This window comes from Acinonyx jubatus, chromosome X (genome assembly GCF_027475565.1).
Source record: "Acinonyx jubatus isolate Ajub_Pintada_27869175 chromosome X, VMU_Ajub_asm_v1.0, whole genome shotgun sequence".
Classification (NCBI taxonomy): Eukaryota; Metazoa; Chordata; class Mammalia; order Carnivora; family Felidae; genus Acinonyx; species Acinonyx jubatus.
The window spans coordinates 55,787,144-55,810,509 of NC_069389.1; the positions used below are offsets into that span (position 1 = coordinate 55,787,144).

General features: G+C 37.2%; 1 protein-coding gene across 4 annotated transcripts in view; it reads left to right on the plus strand.

Annotated features, from left to right (window-relative positions):
- Positions 1–23,366, plus strand: part of KIF4A (kinesin family member 4A) — a 119,676-nt gene that overhangs the window by 66,079 nt on the left and 30,231 nt on the right. For all 4 annotated transcript variants that reach the window (XM_027053685.2, XM_053202425.1, XM_053202426.1 and 1 more), the window contains 6 exons: positions 67–252; positions 8,278–8,381; positions 9,557–9,701; positions 10,446–10,556; positions 13,080–13,163; positions 13,733–13,846. In XM_027053685.2, the coding sequence (XP_026909486.1) occupies positions 67–252; positions 8,278–8,381; positions 9,557–9,701; positions 10,446–10,556; positions 13,080–13,163; positions 13,733–13,846 (744 nt within the window). The remainder of the gene's footprint in view (positions 1–66; positions 253–8,277; positions 8,382–9,556; positions 9,702–10,445; positions 10,557–13,079; positions 13,164–13,732; positions 13,847–23,366) is intronic.

The following is a 23,366-nucleotide window of genomic DNA, read 5'->3' on the forward strand; positions in this document are numbered from 1 at the left end:
GAAGTAGGGCCTAAGGATCTCTAATTGCTTGTTTCTCTTACAAGTCATCATTTTGATCTTTTCCAGCAAGTGGAAACCAGTCCAGAAACCAGCAGGTCTTCTGATGCTTTCACTACTCAGCATGCTCTACGTCAAGCTCAGATGTCTAAGGAGCTGGTTGAGTTGAATAAGGCTCTTGCGCTGAAAGAGGCCCTAGCCAGAAAGATGACTCAGAATGACAACCAACTGCAGCCCATTCAGTTCCAGTACCAGGTAAAATATTTACCAGAGCAGCATTTGTTTGTGTCTGCCACTTGTGTGTGTGAGTGGAGCAGGGGCGGGTGGAGGGCAGAGAGAGAGGGAGACAGAATCCGAAGGAGGCTCCAGGCTCTGAGCTGTCAGCATAGAGCCTGACATGGGGCTCAAATTCATGGACCACCAGATCATGACCTTAAATGACTAAGCCACCCAGGTGCCCCAGGCACACTGTTTTTGATGACGTTGAGACAGCATAATGTTCATAGTACAACTGGAATTGTATTGTTGGTTTCAAAAAAAGGATACATTCAGGATAGGGAACCTGCAATTTTGTTTCATTTAATCTAACACCTTACCTTATGCAACAGGTATTTAATAAATAGTTTAATGATGTTATAATAAATGTGGTCTCTACTTGTGGAGAAATTTTGTTCTAATACCAATACTGAGATTCTGAGAAAGGTACATCTATTAGTAGATGGTCTTGGCTATAGAGTGAATTAGGAAGAGGCTTATGGGGTACCTGGGTGGCTCAGTCGGTTAAGTGTCTGACTCTTGATTTCAGCTCAGGTCATGATCTGGCAGTTTGTGAGTTCGAGCCCCACATTGGGCTCTGCACTGACAGCACAGAGCCTACTTGGGATTCTCTCTCTCTCTCTCTCTCTCTCTCTCTCTCTCTCTCTCTCTGCCCCTCCCCTGCTTTTGTGCTTTCTTTCTCTCTATAAAAAAAAAATTTTTTTTTAAAGAGAGGGAATAATGGATATCACTTGACTTGGCAAATGACTAAACTGTTTTTCTTAGTGGTAGTTCTATGTTTTTAAATTTTTTCTTAATGTTTATTTAGAGAGGGAGAGAGCACAGATGCACATGTACAGAGGAGGAGGGTCAGAGAGAGGGAGACAGAGGTTCCAAAGCAGGCTCCACACTGACAGCAGAGGGACTGATGTGGGACTTGAACTCACAAACCTCGAGATCATGACCTGAGCTGAAGTTGGACACTCAACCGACTGAGCCACCCAGGCACTTAGTGGTAGTTCTAACTGGCCCTTTCTAATTAATAATCAGATCTTTACTGAAAGACAAGTCTTTGGCTTTCAGGTTATTCCACAAGGTTAACCAGACCTTATTTTCCATTGTAGCCCAGTGTTTCCCATCTACAAAGTGATGTTAGCAGGGCTGGTAGAGGGAAGGGTGGATTGTTTCCCCATCAAGCTACATCCTACCATCCTCGGGTCATTATTTTCATATCAAGAAATCCCTATAGAAATCATGCAGCTTCTACCCCCAGCTCCCCTAAGTTTTCAGAGTAAAAACAAGAAAAGTGTTTCTCCTAAATAATTTTCATCACTTTTTTTCCTTAGGATAGAGAATTCCCCCAGGGTATTCCAAAATAATAACTGAGTTGCCATTAGAGGTTTTATTTCCTTTTTTTATTATTACAGTCATGTTTAACTTTTTTAAAACTTAATTTTTATTTATGTCAAATGCAAAAAAATAAATATTTATGGCAAATGCATGTGTATCATTTTAAAAAACCAAACAGTACAATAATCAGAAAAATGAATCAATTCCTGCCCTACTACCTTCTGCCCAGTTCCCTAGGTTTATACTTTACATTCTTTAAGCTGTTTCATCTGACACTTACATTCATTTTTTTGTAGGTAAGAGTTGGCAGTATAACACGTTAATTTAAAAATTTTAGACATTGCAGATCAAAGCCATAATGAAATATCACCTCAACACCTGTCAGAATGGCTAAAATTAAAAACACAAGAAACAAGTGTTGGCAAGGGCATGGAGAAAAAGGAACGCACTGTTGGTGGGAATGCAAACTGGCACAACCACTGTGGAAAACAGTGTGAAGATTCCTCAAAAGATTAAAAATAGAATTACCATATAATCCAGTAATTCCACTACTGGGTACTTACCCAAAGAAGACAAAAACACTAATTCAAAAAGATATATGCACCCCTATGTTTATTGCGGCATTATTTACAATAGCCAAATTATGGAAGCAGCCCAAGTATCCATTGATAGATGAATGGATAAAGAAGATGTGGTATATATACAAATGGAATATTATTCAGCCATAAAAAAGAATGAAATCTTGCCATTTGCAACAACATGGATGGATCTAGAAAGTGTAATGCTAAGTGAAATAAGTCAGTCAGAGAAAGACAAATACCATATGATTTCACTCATATGTACAATTTAGGAATCAAAGCAAAAAAGAGACAAACAAAAACACAGACTCTCAAATATAATGAACAAACTCGTGGTTACCAGAGGGGAAGTGGGTGGCAGATGGGTGAAATAGGTGAAGGGGATCAAGAGTACAAAAGAAAATAATAGCTGGTTACTATTACATTTTAGAATAACTCAGGGTTTGATTAAAACCACAATAATTTTGTAATGTAACATCTTTTGTGGATAGCTTCCTGTGCTTCCAGAAATTCTGATTAAATGGTCTCAAGAAATTCTGATTAAATGGGTAGGCAGTACCTCTCAAAAGGATGAGGCAGTTCTAGAGATGGAGAGTGGTGATGGTTGCACAATGTCACTGAACTGTCCACTTAATATGATTAAAATGTTAATCTTTATGTATAAAAAAATAATAAGTTCAGTACAGTTGTGAAAAAAGTTTTAGATGTTATCAATTGATTTCCCACTATGGAAGATAGGAAAAAGCTCTCTTATAAAACCACCCATGTACACCGCCTCACCTCTTATCTCTCATAATGGTAATCTCACAAGTTTTGATTAAAGGAATATTTAGTGTTTAAATTTTTGTGATTATGTAAATATGTTTTACAGCTGAGCCACATAGCATATGATTCCACTTCCTTTCTTGTTTGGTTTTTTCTATTTCCCAGAGTTAATAATCTCATTTTTTCATTTACTTAGTCTTCTATGTACCTGTCAATAATTTATCTCCAAACTTCTTTACAGACTTATAAAACTCCTTCTAATATGGTCAAACATACCAGATAATTTATCAATCCATTTCTTTCTTGAAGACAACCCTCCTGGAATCTTCTGTCCTGATTTTCTTTCTGTAGGCCTGCTGCCCAGCTGGCAACCTGGACTGTCATCCTGGGAATTTGCTTCACTTCTCATCTCTGTGTTGAAACAGATTCTGTATCTTCCTCATTCTTGGGATACCCCTTTGTGTTGGTTAAATACAACCCCAATAACTTTCTGAGACAGTGTTCATGAAAGAGAAATGTTTTAAACCATTGCATACCTGAAAATAGCTTTTTGTTGTTGTTGTTGTTGTTGTTGTTGCTGTTGTTGTTAGTTGGTTGGGTTTAGATTCTACAATGGAAATCATTTTTCTTCAGAAATGTGCAGGCTTTTCTTCACTGTCTTCTGTTTTCAGTATTGCTGTTGAGAAGTTCATTATAATGCCTGATTCTTTTTTTTTTTGATCTGTATTCCACTGCCACCACCACTCCTGCTCTAGAAACTTTAAGAACCTTTTCTTTGTTGCCAAGTGTGAATGAATTTCACAATGATGTGCCTTTGTATGGGACTTTTCTTGTTTATTGTACTTGGTGGGTCCTTTCAAACTAGAAATTTGTATTCTCTTTAATGGGAAGGTTTCTTATATTATTTCTTTAATAATGCCTCCTTTCTGTTTTTCCCATTTCTCTTTTCTTGCACTCCTCATAGTCAGATATTAGATCTCCTAGATATAGTCTCTGCTTTTCTTATCTCTTCCCTCCTATTTTCTATTTTTTATCTCTTTATTCCACTCTATGGGTGATTTCCCTCCGCACCTATTTGCCTATTAATTTCTAAGATGTTTTTAATCCTCTAATTTTTTATATCCTTCTATTTTTTTTTTCTTGGATGCAATGCTCATCTCTAATAGAAATTACATTTTTTTGAGGTTTTCTTTTTCTTCCTGCCTTGCCTCTGGGTCCTCCAAATTCCTGTCTTTAGTGTGTTTGGTCTTTTCTTTCATATAAGAAGCTTTCCTCAAATTTCCAGTGATCTTTGGCTACCCATTCATATTTAACAGTGGGACACTAAAAGCTGGTAGGAAGTTGTGTATGCATGGGTTTATCTTGGGTGGTCAGTTTCCAATAAAGAAATTTGTCATTCTCTCTGCAGTGGTGTAGACAGAGTAGTGGTATGCCTTCTTTCTGGCAACCTAGAGAAAATAAGGGAGTTGAAGGAGTCCGTCCAGTCATGTACAGACTTTTATTTAATTCCCTCAGCAGTATGATACCTTATCCCTGCCTTCTGCTGTATGTGCTGTCTGTGAATCCAGCCTCTCAGATTTGGCCTCTCCAGAGAGGAAACCTGTGCTCTTCTCTGTGGTTCTATGGTACAAATTGGCTTGTTTCTTCTTGGCATTTGTCCTATAGGAGTCATATTTTAGCTTTTTCCACTCTGCTAAGTCAGTTACCACTACTCAACTATTTTCCTCTTCTAAATATTTGTTTATATTTCTTGACTGATCCTTCATCCTTGTTAACTTGTACCCTTTTGGGGGGTCATTTTAGTGGAATTTCAAGGGGGAGCAAATTAAATATGCAGCTCAAGCTTCCAGGTTAGCAGGACATAAAATGCAACCTTTTTTAGGTTGCTTTCCTACTTTTTTTTTTAAGTTTATTTATTTATTTTGAGAGAAAGAGAGTAGGGAAGGAGCAGAGAGAGAGGGAGAGAGAATTCCAAGCAGGCTCCATGCTGTTCAGCCCGGAGCCCGATGCCAGGCTCAATCTCACGAACCGTGGGATCATGACCTGAGCTGAAACCAAGCGTCAGACACTTAATCACTGAGCTACCCAGGTGCCCCACCTTTTTAAAGTTGAATGTATTTTGACTTTTCCAGGGTAAACAAAGGATTAATGGTCAGGTTGAGAAATTATTCCTCTCTTTTACTCTTTTACTCTTTTACTCCTGGAAACATGGGGACATATGATCCCCCAGTGTACTTCTAACTCTATGAGGAGGTGCTAGGAATGAGCTAGAGCTGTAGTAACATATCTTGTCCCTTTTGCCCTTGGAACCCAATATGCTTGAGCTCCCAAACCTTAAAGTTAAGAGGAAACAAATTCTTATTGTAAACAGTACCTTTCCATCACCTGTAAATCACTGTCTCTTTCTAAGAAATAAAGGTAGTTTTTTGTTCTAAATAGTTTTTCTATCACTGAAGAATTGCTATAGAAAAATTTGAGGAGGTATACATCTGATTAATGAAGATTGCCATGAGTTATAGTAACCCAAGACTCAATTAACTCCCTTTGTGGAGTCAGTGAGACAGTTTTGACTAAATGTGGCATATATAATGAAAAGATACTATTTCTCACCCATCCAACTGGTAAAAATTTTGAAGTGTAGTAATATCAAATGTTGACAAGGGTGTAGGGAAATAAGTACTCTCCTACCTAGCTAGCAAGAATAGAAATTGGAATTGCCACTTTAGAGGACAACTTAGCAGTATCTATTAAAATTACAAGTGTGGGGGTGCCTAGATGGCTCAGTCGGTTAAGCATCCGACTTCAGCTGTGGTCATGATCTTGCAGTTCATGAGTTTGAGCCGCCACATCAGGCTCTCTGCTGTCAGTGTGGAACCCACTTTGGATCCTATTTTCCCCTCTCTTTCTCCCCCTCCCCCGCTGGTTCTCTCTCTCTAAATAAATAAATTTTAAAAAATTAAATTAAAAGTGTGTACCCCCATGACTCTGTAATTTCACTTGTTCCTACCCTAGAAAAACCTTGCATGCGTGTACAGAAGGCATGCACAAGAATATTCCATTATGGCAAAACAATGAGGTAGATCTCTATGCAATGATATAAATAAATTTCAAAAACTAAAAAAAAAGTTACAGAATAATACACACTTTTAGTATAATTCTGCTTACCTTTAACACATTCCAATAGACACACATACAAATATGCACATATTATTTTTGTATCTATTTAAATAAATACTCTAGACATTTGCCACAATATATTTATATATTTATCAGTTATGCATTTTAAGGCATTTACATATATGTTTAAATGTCTAGAATATGTAAATGTCCACATATGTAATATGCAAATGTCTAGGAAGAATGTCTGGAAATCTGGACCAATCTGTTAACAGTGGTTACTTCTGGATAGGGGACTGGTATTTTGGAAGAGTAGGGCAGTAGAGGGGACTCACCCTTTATATGTACTATCTGGATTATATTTTAACCAGAATGTTTTCATGTGTTACTTCTCTAAGTGTACACACACATACACACATTATTGCCAGTTTAAATATGCAGGGTAGCTATAAAGCAATGAGACTGATTTTCGTTGGGTATTAGCGTGGTTCATTATATTTTGTGGAAAACAGCTCTTGCCTGTTTAGAAAGCTTCTCTGATACAGCCCCACCTAACCTGCCTCTTTGTGTCGTTTCAATACCGGTCTAAGACCACCACATAATCTTGGCTACCAACTGCTCATTCAGCCGGTGTCCTTTAATTTTTTGGTTATGAGAACAGGAAGGAACCTATTGGGTTTTCCCAATCTTGGAAACTACTAAACTTCAGTTTCTAGAATTCATTTCCTAAATGTATGCAGAACTGCAAAAGGTATTGAATATATATATGTTTGAAAGTTCTGAATATAAGAATGTTTGTGTAGCTCTTTACTATTTATAGAATGTCTTCCCTTCTTTATCTTATTTCATCTTCCCAACAACCCTGTGAGGTAAGTCGTGTTGTTAATTGTTCACATAGATAGGGAAACTCTCGAGGGTCCCCAAGACCACCCCAAGGTTTGATGATTCACCAGGATGATTCAGAGGACTTGGCATATAGTCATACAGCTAAGAGTTATTACAGTAGAAGGATACAAAACAAAATCATCAAAAGGAAAAAGCACATGGGACAAAGTCTGAAGGGAACCAGATGTAAGCTTCCAAGAGTCTTCTCCTAGTGGAGTAAGTTATTATTTAATTCCTCCAGCAATGGTTTGTGACATGTGTGAAATGTTGTCTATCAGGGAACCTCCCTGGAGTCTAGGAGTCCAGGTGTTTTTTTTAAGTTTTTATTTTAATTCCAGTTAGTTAACATACAGTGTCATATTAGTTTCAGGTGTACAATATAGTGATTCAACAATTCTGTACATCACCCAGTGCTCATCACAAGGGCACTCCTTAATCCCCATCACCCATTTCACCCCAGCCACCTCCACTCTGGTAACCATCAGTTTGTGCTCTATAGTTAAGAGTCTGTTGGGGTACCTGGGTGGCTCAGTCGGTTAAGAGTTGGACTCTTGATTTCGGCTCAGGTCATGATCTCACAGTTTGTTGGTTCAAGCCCTGTGTTGGGCTCCACACTGACAGTACGGAGCCTGCTTGGGATATTCTCTCTCCCTCTCTCAAAATAATTAAATAAACTTTAAAAAAAGAGTCTGTTTCTTGGCATAATGAGCCATTCTTATCAAAAGGGTGAGAACCCTACCAAGTTCACACACCTGAGCCAAGGGCCAATCTTGCAAGCAATACTTTTTAAGAACAGCAATCTCAGGCCTGCTATATGAACTCTCCTATGCGTTGAAACTAAGGCTAAAAAGAGAGGAAATGACTTTTGTTAAGACATTTAGATATTAAGTGCTGGACTCAATGTTCAAACTTTTGGATTCCAAATTTATACTTTTTCCACTAGGTGTAACTTTCATCTCCTTAAATCAAGTACAGACTGATGTTTTTAGTTTGTAATTGAAGTGGTAAAATTGAACACATAGTTCCTTAAGATGTGGAATGTTGATTTTCTTTTTTCATTTATTATTTTTTTAATTGCTTATTTTTGAGAGAGAAAGTGGGGGAGGGGCAGAGAGAGAGGGAGACAGAGGATCCAAAGCTGGCTCTGCACTGACAGCAGAGAGCCCCACATGGGGCTCAAACTCACAAACCACGAGATCATGACCTGAGCCGAAGTTGGACACTTAACCAACTGAACCACCCAGGTGGCCCTTCTTTTTTTTTTTTTTAAAGTAAATTTTCTTTCGTGCCTTTCAATGCTTTTTTTCTCTCTGACCCATAACATTTCTAGGATAACATAAAAAATCTAGAGTTGGAAGTCATCAATCTGCAGAAGGAAAAAGAAGAATTGGTTCTTGAACTTCAGACAACAAAGAAGGATGTCAACCAAGCCAAGTAAGAATAAATCCAATAAATATTATTTCAAGTCCCTACTGTGTGTGAGGAAGTTATAAATGAAATAGAGAAGTAAAAGAGCCATTTCCTGCCCCCACAGGATTTATACCTAATTGTGGAAAGAAGATCTAAACAAAAGTAATTGAGATTTTCAACAATACCTCATGATGCTAGTGAAAGAATGCCGTAACAGCATATGATTAGTAGATTAGTAGCTAAATGAATTTCTTAGGCAGTAATTGCTTTAAGAGTTCAGAGGTAGGGGATATCAGTTTAGACTGGCGTGATCAAGGAAGACCTTATAAGAAGTTAGCATTTGAGCTGGATTTTGAAAGATTATCAGACCTACCACACAGCTACAGTTTCTTTGTCCCTATACAGACTGTAAATTAGCTTGTGAATAGAATTAATGTCCAGGCTAGTAAATGAAAAACCAATCTAGCCATCCCTCAGTTAAGAATAAAACTAAGGCAGATAACCAGAATATTCTGCTTTTCCTCAGACCTCTGCCTTATTGGCTATTCTACCTTATGTTTTAGTCTATGACTCTATTATATCTCCTTTGAGTCTAAAGTTCATGTTCTTTAAAAAAAATTTTAATGCTTATTTTTGAGAGAGATTGGGAGAGACAGAGCGCAAGCAGGAGAGGGGCAGAGAGAGAGACGGAGACACAGAATCCGAAGCAGGCTCCACTCTGTCAGCAGAGAGCCCTATGTGGGGCTCAAACTCACGAGCCATGAGAGCATGACCTGAGCCAAAGTCGGACATTTAACAGACTGAGCCACCCAGGCTCCCCTAAAGTTCATCTTCTTAAATATTATGCTGAATGTTTACTTTCTATCTCAGACTAGTGTAATAATCACCAAAATTATTCCTTTACAGCTAAACTAAAGTGAAATATCTTCAAAGAACCATCCTTTTAACCTAGTAGTAGGGAATGAAGTATTGAGGCAATTTCATTGTTATATCCTCAAAAAATTTATTGTTTTACTCTTGGTATTGAGCTCCCATTATTGAGACAGTTTTGGTTGTTTGGGTGGTATTCATTATTTGAAGATGACTATGCAACTGGTCACCTATTTTATATATATCAGGATTGTGAACCTGGGAGTCTATGTCTTTTGAAGTCAGGCTTTGCTGCTGCTAGTCTTCATTCCTATAGTGTCTGTTTTTAGGTTGAGTGAGCGCCGCCGTAAACGTCTCCAGGAGCTAGAGGGTCAAATAGCTGATCTGAAGAAGAAACTCAATGAACAGTCCAAACTTCTGAAGCTGAAAGAATCCACAGAGCATACCGTTTCCAAACTGAACCAGGAGATACGGGTAATAAATGCTCATCCTTGGGTTTGTTTCATTAAAACTTATAAACATAGGTGTTCCATTTAGAATTATACTACGGAGGCATTGTCAGGTGAGAAAGTAGCAGGCAGGGCCATCATCTGCAAGTGTGTGAATCTCCACAAATGCCCCTTTTACAGGACATTGTGCTGGTAGTCATCTAGAGTCTGAACAATGAAACCCTGCTTTAACATTCAGAGTTTAATGTTAGATTCCCTGAAACCAAAGGAGAAAGATACCTTAGTATTTTGTGGTGATATCCTAACCACCTTCCATGATTATGTAGAAGGATTTCATAAACTAGTTGCAAACTGACAGACACCTGGAGAATATTTTCAGATATTGAATGTTCAACTTCTGACATCTGCAAAGTGGAGTGAACAGGCCACTTATACGGAAACCTTTAGAATACAGTGATTGCTAGGTGGATTTGTCCTTGGGGCTTAGTAGATATTTCCCTGAAATTTCATTTATGTACAATGAATTTAGGGCTGAATTTAGCTGTTGGTACATTTTTAAAAAATTTCTTCAACATGTTCATCTGTGTAGTCTATACTTGGAAACCCAAGCATAGCAAGGGGTATTGCAAGCCTAATCAGAAAATCTGTTGGCAGCCTTCTCAGCTTAGCTCTAGGTTTTCTCTCTTCTTAATAGTTAGTCTATCCATCTGCACATCAGCCTAGAATAAGTGCAGATGACTAATAATTGTATTGGTTTTTGTTTTTACAGGTGATGAAAAACCAGCGGGTACAGTTGATGCGTCAGATGAAAGAGGATGCTGAGAAGTTTAGACAATGGAAACAACAAAAAGACAAAGAAGTAATCCAGTTAAAAGAACGAGTAAGTAACTACAGCTTCTCAAAGGCCTACCTAACTAGCATTAAAGCCTCTCTTCAAACAACTAGTTATTTCCAAAAATGTGACATATTCATGAATTTAGCAGCTATTTCTTAAACATCTACTACATGCAAGGTACTATCTGCTAGATACCATGGAAAACAGATGAGTATTATATGAGCTCTCACCTAGAAGAATGTCTTATCTAAAGGGGAAGGTGAGGGGCATCTGGGAGGCTCAGTCCGTTAAGCGTCTGTCTCTTAATTTCGGCTCAGGTCATGATCTCATGGTTTGTGAGATCAAGCCCCTGTGCTGACAGTGCAGAGCCTGCTTGGGATTCTCTCTCCCCTTCTCCCTCTGCCCCTCCCCTGCTTGCACTATCACTCTCAAAATAAGTAAACATTTTTAAAAAATGAAGAAATATCTCAAATCAATAACCTAGACTTCCACTTTAAGACACTGGGGAAAAAAAAGCCTTCCACTTTAAGACACTGGGGAAAAAAAGCAAACTAAACCCAAAGCTAGCAGATGAACAGAAGTGTTCAGCATTAGGCTCTGTACTGACAGCTCAGAGCCTGGAGCCTGCTTCAGATTCTGTGTCTCTCTCTCTCTATGTCCCTCCCCTGCTCCCTCACTCTCTCTCTCAAAAACAAATAAACATTAAAAAATTTGTAATTAAAAAAATTAAAGAGGAAATAATACCAAATTTTTGGAAACTATTCCGAAAAACAGAAGCAAAGGAAACGTTTCCCAGCTCATTCTATGAGTATTTCCTTGACACCAAAACAAGACATCCCAAGAAAACTGTAGAATATAGATGTGAAAATCTCCAAAATCAACAAACTGAATCCAGCAACATATAAAAAGAATGATACACCATGACCAAGTAAGGTTCATCTGAAAAAATGCAAGCCTTCCTTAAGATCTGAAAATCAATTAATGTATTACACCATATCAGTAAAATAAAGAATAAGAACCACATGATTATCTCAATAGACATAGAAAACATATTTGACAAAATCCATCACCCTTTCATAATAAAAAACACTCAAGAAACTAGGAGTAAAAGGAAACTTCTCAACCTGATAAAGGGCATTTACGAAAATCCCACAGTTAACATCATACTTAATGGGGAAAGACAGGATACTTTCCCCCTAAGATCAGGAACAAGACAAGAATATCCACTCTCATTGCTTTTATTCCATATTGTCTTGGAGGTTCTGGCCAGGGCACTTAAGCAAGAAAAATATATAAAAGGCATCCAGATTGGAAAGGAAGAAGCAAAAATCTCCCTGTTAGCAGATGACATGATCTTATATTGTATGTATAAAATGCTAGAGGATCTACTACAAAAACTGGTAAAACTAATACATGAGTTCAGCAAGGTTCGAGGCATTTGTACATTTCGTCAATGTACAAAAGCCGGTTGTATTTCTTTACACTAGAAACCAATTTGAAAATGAAGAAAATAATTCCATTTATAGTAACATCAATAAGAATAAAATGCTTAGGAATAAACTTAACAAGTATAAAACTTATACACTAAAAACTATAAAACATCTTTGAATTAATTAAATATCAAAATAAATGGAAATATAACCCATGTTCATGAATGGGAAGATTTAATATACTTAAGATGGAATGCTCCCCAGATTGATCTCAGATTCAGTATAATCTCAATCAAAATTCCAACTGGCTTATTTGCAAATATTCACATGCTGATCCTAAAATTCATATTGAAATGGAGGTGACCCAGCATAGTCGTAACAATCTCAGAAGAATAAATTTGGAGATGTCACATTTCCCATTGGCAACACATCCATCACCTCACATAGTTACCTATTTTTTTCAGGGTAAAGAGAACACTTAAGATCTATTCCTTAGCAGATTTCAATTATACAATACAGTATTATTAACTATAGTCACTATCATATATAGATCCCCAGAACTTACTCATTTTATAACCAAAAGTTTGTACTCTTTGACCAACCTTTCCATGTTTTCCCCACCCCCAGTTCCTGGTAACCACCATTACTCTCTAGTTCTATGAGTCTGACTTTTTTTAGATTCCACATATAAGTGAGATCATACAGTATTCATCCTTCTCATGTCTGGTTTATTTCAATTACATAATGACCTTTAGGTTCATCCATGTTGTTGCAAATAGTGAGATTTCCTTTTTGTTTGTGACTGAATAATATTCCATTGTATACATATACCACATTTTCTTTATCCATTCATCTGTCAACACTTAGGTTATTTCCATATCTTGGTTACTATGAATAATGCTGCAATGAATATGAGCATACAAATATATCTTCAAGATACTGATTTCATTTCCTTTGAAATCTCACCCAGTAGTGAGATTGTGCTGGATCATATGGTAGTTCTATTTTTAATTTTTTGAGGAAAATTAAATCCTGTTTTCCGTACTGACTGTTATACTGAAAGACTCTTTAGTTACATTATAAGGTTTTATGTCAGCTAGCTGAATAGCAATTAAAAGTCTGACTTTTTTCTTCTCAGGACCGTAAGAGGCAATATGAACTGCTCAAACTTGAAAGAAACTTCCAGAAACAGTCTAATGTGCTCAGACGTAAAACTGAGGAGGTAAGAAAACCCAATCTGCTAGGTCAGGTGTACTGTCACCTTCAGGCTTAAATGCTGACATAGTAATATCCCTTAAATGAGCCAGTGTCCTGAGAAACCAGGGATATCAATCTTGACCAGCAATTCCTAAGTCTTAATCCCTGTTTATATGTCACAAACTGTGCGCAGATAAAAATCTGAAGAAAATAGTACCATTCGGATAAGGATTTTTCCCCCAATTGGGCTTGCTTCTTTCCAAACGAAATACAGAGTAATTTGTGACATTTCCAGACACTTTCAGTCTGTGGTACTTTGAAATGTGTACCTTGGGTCACACATTACGACTCAGGTCATGATCTCACAGTTTGTTAGTTCAAGCCCTGCATTGGGCTCTGCGCTGTCTGCTTGGGATTCTGTCTCTCCTTCTCTCTCTGCCTCCCCCCCTCCCCCGGTTGTGCTTGCTCACTCTCTCTCAAAATAAATAAATATTTTTAAAAGATTTTTTTCATTTTTCTTTACTAATATGCTGGAAATTAAAATGGTTTTTTTTAACCCTCAATTCAACATTACTATGAGCTGTTTTTATTTAGGCAGCTGCTGCCAACAAGCGTCTCAAGGATGCTCTCCAAAAACAACGGGAGGTTGCAGATAAGCGGAAAGAGACTCAGAGCCGTGGAATGGAAGGCACTGCAGCTCGAGTGAAGGTATGGACAGCTTGAACTGTCATTTCTCTTGTCTACATTGGGGATAGGAAAAAATGGAAAATAGCTTCCATTTTGTTTAGAATTAAACACTTCAAAATATGAAGTTCTTCTACCTGAAAGCCTGATTTCCTAATGATACCTTTGAATATCTTTGAACAAATGTGAAAGACCAAGAGTAGAGAACCCTAGGGCACCTGGGTAGCTCAGTCAGTTAAGTATCGGACTTCAGCTCGAGTCATGATCTCACAGTTTGTGAGCTCGAGCCCTGTGTCAGGCTCTGTGCTGACAGCTCAGAGCCTGGAGCCTGCTTCGGATTCTGTGTCTCCTTTCTCTCTATGTCCCTCCCCTGCTCGTGCTCTCTCTCTGTCTCTCAAAAATAAAAGGTAAAAAAAAATTAAGAGTAGAGAACCCTTTCCATCACTGCCTCTATTGAAGGTCAGTTAACTTTTTTACATTTTCATTGAGGTATGATTGGCCCACAATAAATTGTATATATTTAAAATGTACAATTTAGTAAGCTTTGACACAGATATACACTCATGAAATCCTCACCACAATCAAGATAATGTCAGTGTCCATCATGACAAAAACTTAATTTTGTTCCCCTTTGTAAACCCTTTCTCCTCTCCCTAGTTCACCCCTCTACCTCCCTATCTCCAAGCAACCATTAATCTGCTGTCACTATAGACTCGTTTTTTATTTTCTAGAATTTTACAAAAATTGAATCATACAGTATATTTTCTTTTTCTGGGTTTCACTCAGTGTAAGTATTTCAAGGTTCATCCATGTGGCTGTGTGTATCAATACCTCTTTCCTTTTTATTGCTGAATGGCCTCCTGTTGTATGGCTATACCACAATATGTTTATCCATTCACCTGTTGATGGACATTTTGTGTTGTTTCCAGTTTTTCACTATTACAAATAGTGTACTGAACATTTGTGTACAAGTCTTTGTGTGGATATATGTTTTATTTCTTTTGGGGAGATAACCTAGGAGTGGACTGGCTGGTTGTCTCCTATGGTAGGTGTACATTTTAACTTTTAAGCAACTGCCAAATTGTTTTCCAAAGTGGTATAACTTCCTACTAGCAATTTATGAGTGTTCTTGTTGCTGTACATTCTCACCAATATTGAGTATGGTCAGTCTTTTAAACATTAGGTGGTCTAGTGAAGGGGTAGTGGTACCTCATTGTGGGTTTAGTTTTCATTTCCCTTATGACTAATGATGTTGAGCATCTTTTTATGTGCTTATTTGCCATATGTATGTTTTCTGAAATATATGTTCAGATCATCCCCATTTTTTCACTGGGTTGTCTTTTTTCTCACTTTTCAGTTAAAATTCTTTATATATACTAGATATATCCAACAAAGGACTTTTATGTTTTTTAAAAATTTCCTCCTGGTCTGTGACTTGCCTTTCCCTTTTTTTGCCTTTCCCTTTTTTAACAATGTCTTTTGAAGAGCAAGCCTTTATAATTTTGATGCCATCCAATTTATTGACATTTTTTCTTTTATGTTTAATGAGTTTCATGTCCTGTTTAAGAAATCTTTGCCAAACCAGGGGCACCTGGGTGGCTCAGTCAGTTAAGCGTCTGACTTTGGCTCAGGTCATAATCTCATGGTTTGTGAGTTCAAGCCCCACATTGGGCTCTGTGCTGACAGCTCAGAGCCTGGAACCTGCCTCAGATCCTGTGTCTCCCTCTCTCTCTCTCTCTCCCTCTCCTCTGCTTGTGCTCTCTCTCTCAAAAATAAATAAATATTAAAAACAATTAAAAAAGAGAGAAATCTTTGCCAAACCAAGGTCACTAAGATTTCCCTCTAAGTTATCTTCTAGAATTTAGTTTTAAGCTTTACATTTAAGTCTATGATTGATTCATTCTGACTTGGCACCTTTGTGAAAATCAATTGTCCATAAGTCATTTTCTAGATTCTACTCCATTGATGTACATGTCTATCTTTATGCCAGTACCAACATGTTTTGATTATACTAGCTTTATAATAAGTTCTGACATCAGGTAGTATAAGCTCTCCAAAGTTGTTATTCTTTTTCAAAATTGTTTTGGGAAAAGTAGGTTCTGTGCATTTTCATATAAATTTTAGAATAAGCTTGTCATTTTCTACAAAAAAGTCTGCTGGGAGTTTGATTAGGACTGCACAGAATCTATACGTAAATTTGAGGAGAATTTACATCTTACCAATATTAAGTGTTTTATGACTCAGTGCATCTCTCCATTTATTTAAAACTTTAATTTCTCTCCGTTGTGTTTTAATTTTCAGTATATGAGTGTTGTACATCTTTTGTCAAATATATTCCTTAGTATTTCATATTTTTATGATATTGGAAGTGTTTTTTAATTTCAATTTACAATTGTTTGCATATATTTGTTGGTTCTTATAGCTTTTTAGATTCTTTATAGCTTATAGAGTCTACATAGACAATCATGTCATCTGCAAATGGGAACAGTTTTATTTACTTATCTGCTATGTACGCCTCTTTTTTTTAACTTGACCTTGTCATATTGTACTTATTAGAACCCCCAGTAAAATACTGAATAGAGTTGGTGAAAAGGGATATCCTTGCTTTGTTCACAATCTTAGGGAAAGATTCACCAGTAAGTGTGATATTAGCTGTAGGTTTTTGTATATGTCCTTTATCAGGTTGAAGAAGTTCCTGTCTATCCCAAGTTTCCTGAAAGTTTATATCATGAACATACATTCAAAAATTTTTTCCGAATCCTATTGAGATGATCTTATTGTTTGTTTTTATTCTGTTAGTATGGCAAGTGACATTGATTTTTTTTCAACTTTATTAAGGCATATCTGACATACAGTAAGATTTACCTTTTTTAGTGTACAGTTCCAAGAGTTTTGATGACACATACAGTTGTATAACCACCATCACAGTCAAGGTATAGAATAATTCTATTATCCTCCCAAATTCCTCACCCCCTTTGTAGTCAGCTCCTCCCACATCCCTAGCACTTGGCAAACACTGATGTGTATTCTGTTATTATTGTTTTCCTTTTGCATCAGTGTCATATAAATAGAAACATACAGTATGGCTTCTTTCACTTAGCATAACGTGTTTCAGACTCATTTATGTTATTGCTTATATCAGTAGTTTCTGCCTTTTTTTTTCTTTTTTTGGCCAACTTGTATTCCATTGTATGGGTGACCCACAGTTTATCTGTTCACCTATTAAAGGATATCTTGCAGAATTTTTTCCAGTTTTTGGTGATTATGAATAAAGCTGCTATAAAAACATTTACATACAGGTTTCTGTGTAAACATAGATAAACATTTCACTTGGGTAAATACCTAGGATTGCTATAGGTCATATGTTAAGTGTGTGTTTAACTTTATAAGAAACTTCCAAGTTGTTTATCCAGTTGTTCATTGCTGGTATACAATTAATTTTTGTATATTAACTTCTGTCTTCTGACTTTATTAGTTTAGTAGCTATTTTGTAGGTTCTTTGGGATTTTCTACATGGGCAGTCATGCCATCTGTAAATACAGTTTTATTTCTTCCTTTCTAATCAGTATGTCTTTTATTTCTCTTACTTCCCCTATTACATCAGCTTGGATCTTCAGGATGATGTTGAATAGGAGTGTTGATAGTAGAAACCATTCTATTTTTCCTGATCTTGGGGAAAGGATTCAGTCTTTCACCATTAAGCATGACATTACCTTAAGTTTTTCATAGATACCCTTTATCAGATTGAGGAAGTTCTTATGTATTCTTAGTTTGTTGTAAGTTTTTATTATCAGAGCATATAAATTTTGTCAAGTTATTTTTTTTTATTTATTTTAATTCAAGTTAGTTAACATGCAGTATAGTATTGGTTTCAGGAGTAGAACCCAGTGATTCATCACTTACATATAACACCCAGTGCTTATCTCAACAAGTGCCCTCCTTAATGCCCATCACCATTTAGCCCATCCTACCACCCACCTCCCCTCCAGTAACCCTCAGTTTGTTCTCTGTATTTAAGAGTCTCTTATAGTTTTCCTCCCTCTCTGTTTTTATCTTTTTTTTCCTTCCCTTGCCCTATGTTCATCTGTTGTGTTTCTTTTACTCCACATATGAGCAAAATCATATATTTGTCTTTTTTTGCCTGACTTATTTTGCTTAGCATAATACCCTCTAGTTCCATCCACGTTGTTGCAAATGGCAAGATTTCATTCCTTTTGATCACCAAGTAGTATTCCATTGTATATATATACACCATACCTCCTTTATTCATTCATCAGTTGATGGATATTCGGGCTCTTTCCATAATTTGGCTATTATTGATAGTGCTGCTATAAACATTGGGGTGCATGTACCCCTTTGAATCAGCATTTTTGTATCCTTTATATAAATACCTAGTAGTGTAATTATTGGGTCATAGGGTAGTTCTATTTTTAATTTTTTGAGGAACCTCCATACTATTTTCCAGAGTGGCTGCACCAGTTTGCATTCCAACCAACAGTGAAAAAGCATTCCCCTTTCTCAGCATCCTCACCAACATCTGTTGTTTCCTGAGTTGTGAATTTTAGCCATTCTGACTACTGTGAGGTAGTATCTCATTATGGATTTGATTTATATTTCCCTGGTGATGAGTAATGATAAGCATCTTTTCATGTGTCTGTTAGCCATCTGGATGTCTTCTTTAGAATAGGGTCTATTCATGTCTTCTGCCCATTTCTTCACTGGATTCTTTGTATTTTGGGTGTTGAGTTTGATAAGTTCCTTATAGATTTTTGATAGTAATCCTTTATCCGATATGTCATTTGCAAATATCTTCTCCCATTCCGTCAGTTTTCTTTTAGTTTTATTGATTGTTTTCTTCACTGTGCAGAAGCTTTTTATCTTAATGAGGTCCCAATAGTTCATTTATGCTTTTATTTCCCTTGCCTCCAGAGACATGTCTAATAAGAAGTTGCTATGACCAAGATCAAAGAGGTGGCTGTCTGTGTTCTCCTGTAGGATTTTGATGGTTTCCTGTCTCACATTTAGGTCTTTCATCCATTTTGAATTTCTTTTTGTGCATGGTGTAAGAAAGTGATCCAGTTTCATTCTTCCGCATATCACTGTCCAGTTTTCCCAGCACCATTTGCTGAGGAGACTCTTTTTTCCACTGGATGTTCTTTCCAGCTTTGTCAAGGATTAGTTGACCATACATTTGTGGGTCCATTTCTGGGTTCTCTGTTATGTTCCATTGATCTATGTGTCTGTTTTTTGTGCCAGTACCATACTGTCTTGATGATTACAGCTTTGTAATACAACTTAAAGTCTGGAATTGTGATGCCTCCAGCTTTGATTTTCTTTTTTAGCACTACTTTAGCTACTTGGGGTCTTTTCTGGTTTCATACAAATTTTAGGATTGTTTGTTCTAGCTCTGTGAAGAATGCTGGTGTTATTCTTTTTTAATTTTTTTAAGTTTATTTATTTTGAAAGAGAGAGAGAGCACGAGTAGGGGAGAGGCAAAGAGAAAGGGAGAGAGAAAGAATCCCAAGCAGGCTCCACACTGTCAGTGCAGAGACCAACACCAGGCTCAAACCCACAAACCATGAGATCATGACCTGAGCCAAATCCAAGAGTTAAACTCTTAACCGACTGAGCCACCCAGGCGCCCCAGTGTTGGTGTTATTTTGATAGGGATTGCGTTGAATGTGTAAATTGCTATGTATGTGTATGTGTATATGTATATGTATATGTATATGTATATGTATATGTATATGTATATGTATAAATACAGTGGAATATTATTCAGCCATAAAAAGAGACTACTTGCAAACAGTAACTAAAAGAGAGATGAAGTAGATACACTATTAACACACAGAATAAACATACCACACACACACAAAATAGACTTTAAGTCAGAAACTAACAAAGATGCCAAATCCATTCAATGGAGAAAGAACAATCTGTTCAACAAATGGGGCTGGGACAAGTGTATTTCCACAGGCAAAATAATGCATTTGGACCTTTACATCACATCTCATCCAAAATTTACTCTATGTGAATGAAACCTAAAATAAGAGATAAAAGCATAAAACTCTTAGAGGAAAACATGGGAGTAAATCTTTATGACCTTGGACTTGACATTGAATTCTTAGATATAACAAAATCATGAGCAATATGACCTTGGACTTGACATTGAATTCTTAAATATAGCAAAATCATGAGCAACAAAGAAAAAATAGATCAATTTGATTTCATCAAAATTTAAAACTTTTGGGGCACCTGGGTGGCTCAGTCAGTTAACCGTCTGTCTCTTGGTTTGGGCTCAGGTCATGATCTCACAGTTTGGGAGTTCAAGCCCCGCATCAAGCTCCGCACTGACAGCATGGAGCCTGCCTGGGATTCTCTCTTTCCTTCTCTGTCTCTGCCTCTCCTCTGTCTCTGTTTCTCAAAATAAATAAACTTAAAAAAATTTTTTTTGAAAAAAACTTTTGTGCATCAAAGGACATTATCAAGAAAGTGAAAGATAGCCTAGAGAATGGGAGAAAATATTTGGGGGTCCCTGGGTGGCTCGATCAGTTAAGTGTCTGATTCTTGGTTTTGGCTCAGGTCTTATCTCAGTTTCATGATTTCAAGACCTACATCAGGCTCCATGCTGACAGCACGGCACCTGCTTGGGATTCTCTGTCTCCCCCTCTCTGCCCCTCCCCTACTCACGCTGTCTTCCTAAAAATAAATAAATAAACTTTAAAAAAAAGAATGGGAGAAAATATTTGGAAGTCATATATCTGATAAGTGTTAATAACCAGAACATAGAGAACTCCTACAGCTCAGCAACAGAAAGATAAACAACGAGGCAACTGGGTGGCTCATTTGGTTAAATGTCTGACTCTTGATTTTGGCTCAGGTCATGATCTCATGGTTTGTGGGTTCGAGCCCCACATCAGGCTCTGGACTGATGGCATGGAGCCTGCTTGGTTTTCTCTCTCTCCCTCTCTCTCTGCCCTTTCTACTGCTTCCACACACATGCTGTCTTTCTCTTTCAAAAATAAACATTTTTACAAAAGATAAACAACTCAACTTAAAAATGGGTAAAAGACTTGAATAGACGTTTCTCCAAAGAAGATATAGAAATGGCCAATAAACATATGAAAAGATGCTCATTCTTAGTGATTAGAGAAATGAAAATAAAATCTATAATAATATATCCCCTTCACACCTACTAGGATGTGGTTTTTAGCAAAAAAAAAAAAAAATAAGTAGCAAGTGTTGAAGATATGGAGAAGTTGGAACCCTTGTATATTGCTTGTGGGAATGTAAAGTGGTACCATTGATGTAGAAAAGTTTGCAAGTTCCTCAGAAAGCTAAATATAAGGGGAGCCTGGGTGGCTCATTCAGTTAAGTGTGTGACGTCACCTTAGGTCATGATCTCACAGTTTATGAGCTCTCACCGTTGAGGTTCTATGCTGACAGCCTGGAGCCTGCTTCGGATTCTGTGTCTCCCTCTCTCTCTGTGCCCCTCCCTCACTTGTGCTCATTCTCTCTTTCTCTTCCCCCCCTCAAAAAATAAAATAAACATTAAAAAAAGCTAAACATGGAATTACCACATGACCCAGCAAATCTACCTCTAGGTATATACCAAAAGAATGAAAACAAGTATTCAAACAAAAACTTGTTCACAAATGTTCATAATAGCACTATTCATAGTAGTCAATGTGTAGAAGCAACCTAAATGCCTCTCAACAGATGAATGAATAAACAATATGTGGTATATATATATATATATATATATATATATATATATCACATAGACACACATACACCACGAACATTCTGTATTTGGCAATAGGAAGAAATGACATAGTGATTGATACGTGCTACAAAATGAATGAACCTTGAAAACATTATGCTAAGTGAAATAACCCAGCCAAAAAAGGACAAATATTATATTGTTCTACTTATATGAAGTATCTAGAATAGGCAAATTCATACAGACAGTAGATTAGAGGTTACCAGGGGCTGAGGGGAGGTCTAATGGGGAGTTGTTTAATGGCTACAGAGTTTTTGTTTGGGGTGATGAAAATAATTTAGAAACAGTGGTGATGGTTATACAACATTTTTAATGTAATGCCACTGTATTGTATACTTACAAGTGTTCAAAATAACAAATTTGATGTTATATATATTTTACCAGAATACAGAAATTCAAAAAAGAAGTAGGCAATCTGCCTCAGAGCCTCTGCTTTTGATCACTATGGATGATATCCCAGCCCCCTGCAGCTCCAAGTCCCTGACAGCTTCCATATCTGTAAAATATGAATAATAATCCCTGCACTGCCTCTCTCATCCTTGTTGTAAGAATCAATTTAAATAGGGAACAACACAAGGATTTCTAAACTTGCAAAGGACTGACTGAAGTCAGGTGCCATTATTATCTTGGAGGCTTACACATAAACCACCACAATAAGTTGATACTCAGTACTGTGCTATAAAACATATTTGTTTTGCTATATCTTGCAACTCAGAAGCAATTTCAATTACACTATCAGTTTCCAATGACACCACCCCTACCCCATAAACCTTCACACTTGACCAGACTGGTAGGAATCTCTGATTTGACTGATTGTGATTATAACTTTTCCAATAACAGTATACTTCTTTCAAGGTATCTTACACATGCCTATCACAAAATATTAACTCATGTAGGATCTCAGAACACAGATCAAAGAGGAAGTAAAAAGCAAACAAACAAACAAACAAAAACATTGAAGCTTCCAGCTCTTTCTCAGGGACACTAAGGAGAGTTCCTGGGGCGCCAAAAAGGTATGCAGTGCCAGAGAGCATAGTGGGAATCAACAAAGTGGCAGTGGTATCCAGCTTTCGAAACAGCTTCCAGACCAAGACCTACCACAGGCACAATCAGCTTCCTGAGAAGGTTCTTCAGTCTTTTCAGATCTGCTAAGCAGAATGTTTTAGAAAGACTTCCCAGAGGGTACCTGGCACATCACCCCACTGTTGGCACCAAAGTAAGAGAGTTCACAGAAAAACACGGTCTTGGACTAAATTCGCTTAGAGAAGAGAAGGCAAAAGACTCCCCACACAGCTAGTAAAGAGCATCCTGAAGTGAAAAGCCAAGGCCAAGACCTTTAAACAAGGCTGTGAGGCCACAACTCAGTAACAGTGTATCTCAGTATTCTGCTTTATACACACTCAAAGTCCAGAACCCCATTTGCCCTTACCTATTCAGAAGAAAATTCTTGAATTCTTTCTGATTTCCATAATATCTAACTTCATTTCTTATTTCCTGTTTTTGGCTACACACTTTTGACTTGTACTGAACTGGCCTTGGCCTCAGGGCCCCTCCCAACTGGGAATTGCTGTCATTTCCTCACTACAAGTACTTTCAGCCATCATCTCAGTAGAACCCATCTGCCAGAATCTGTCTTAGCACTGATCCATGTTCTCCAACATCCATGGAAGGGATTAAAAAGAGACAATGTATTATATGTTATCAAATTTTGTAAATCATAATGTAAGATACCAAAATTTGAAACTCTGTAAGTAATAATAA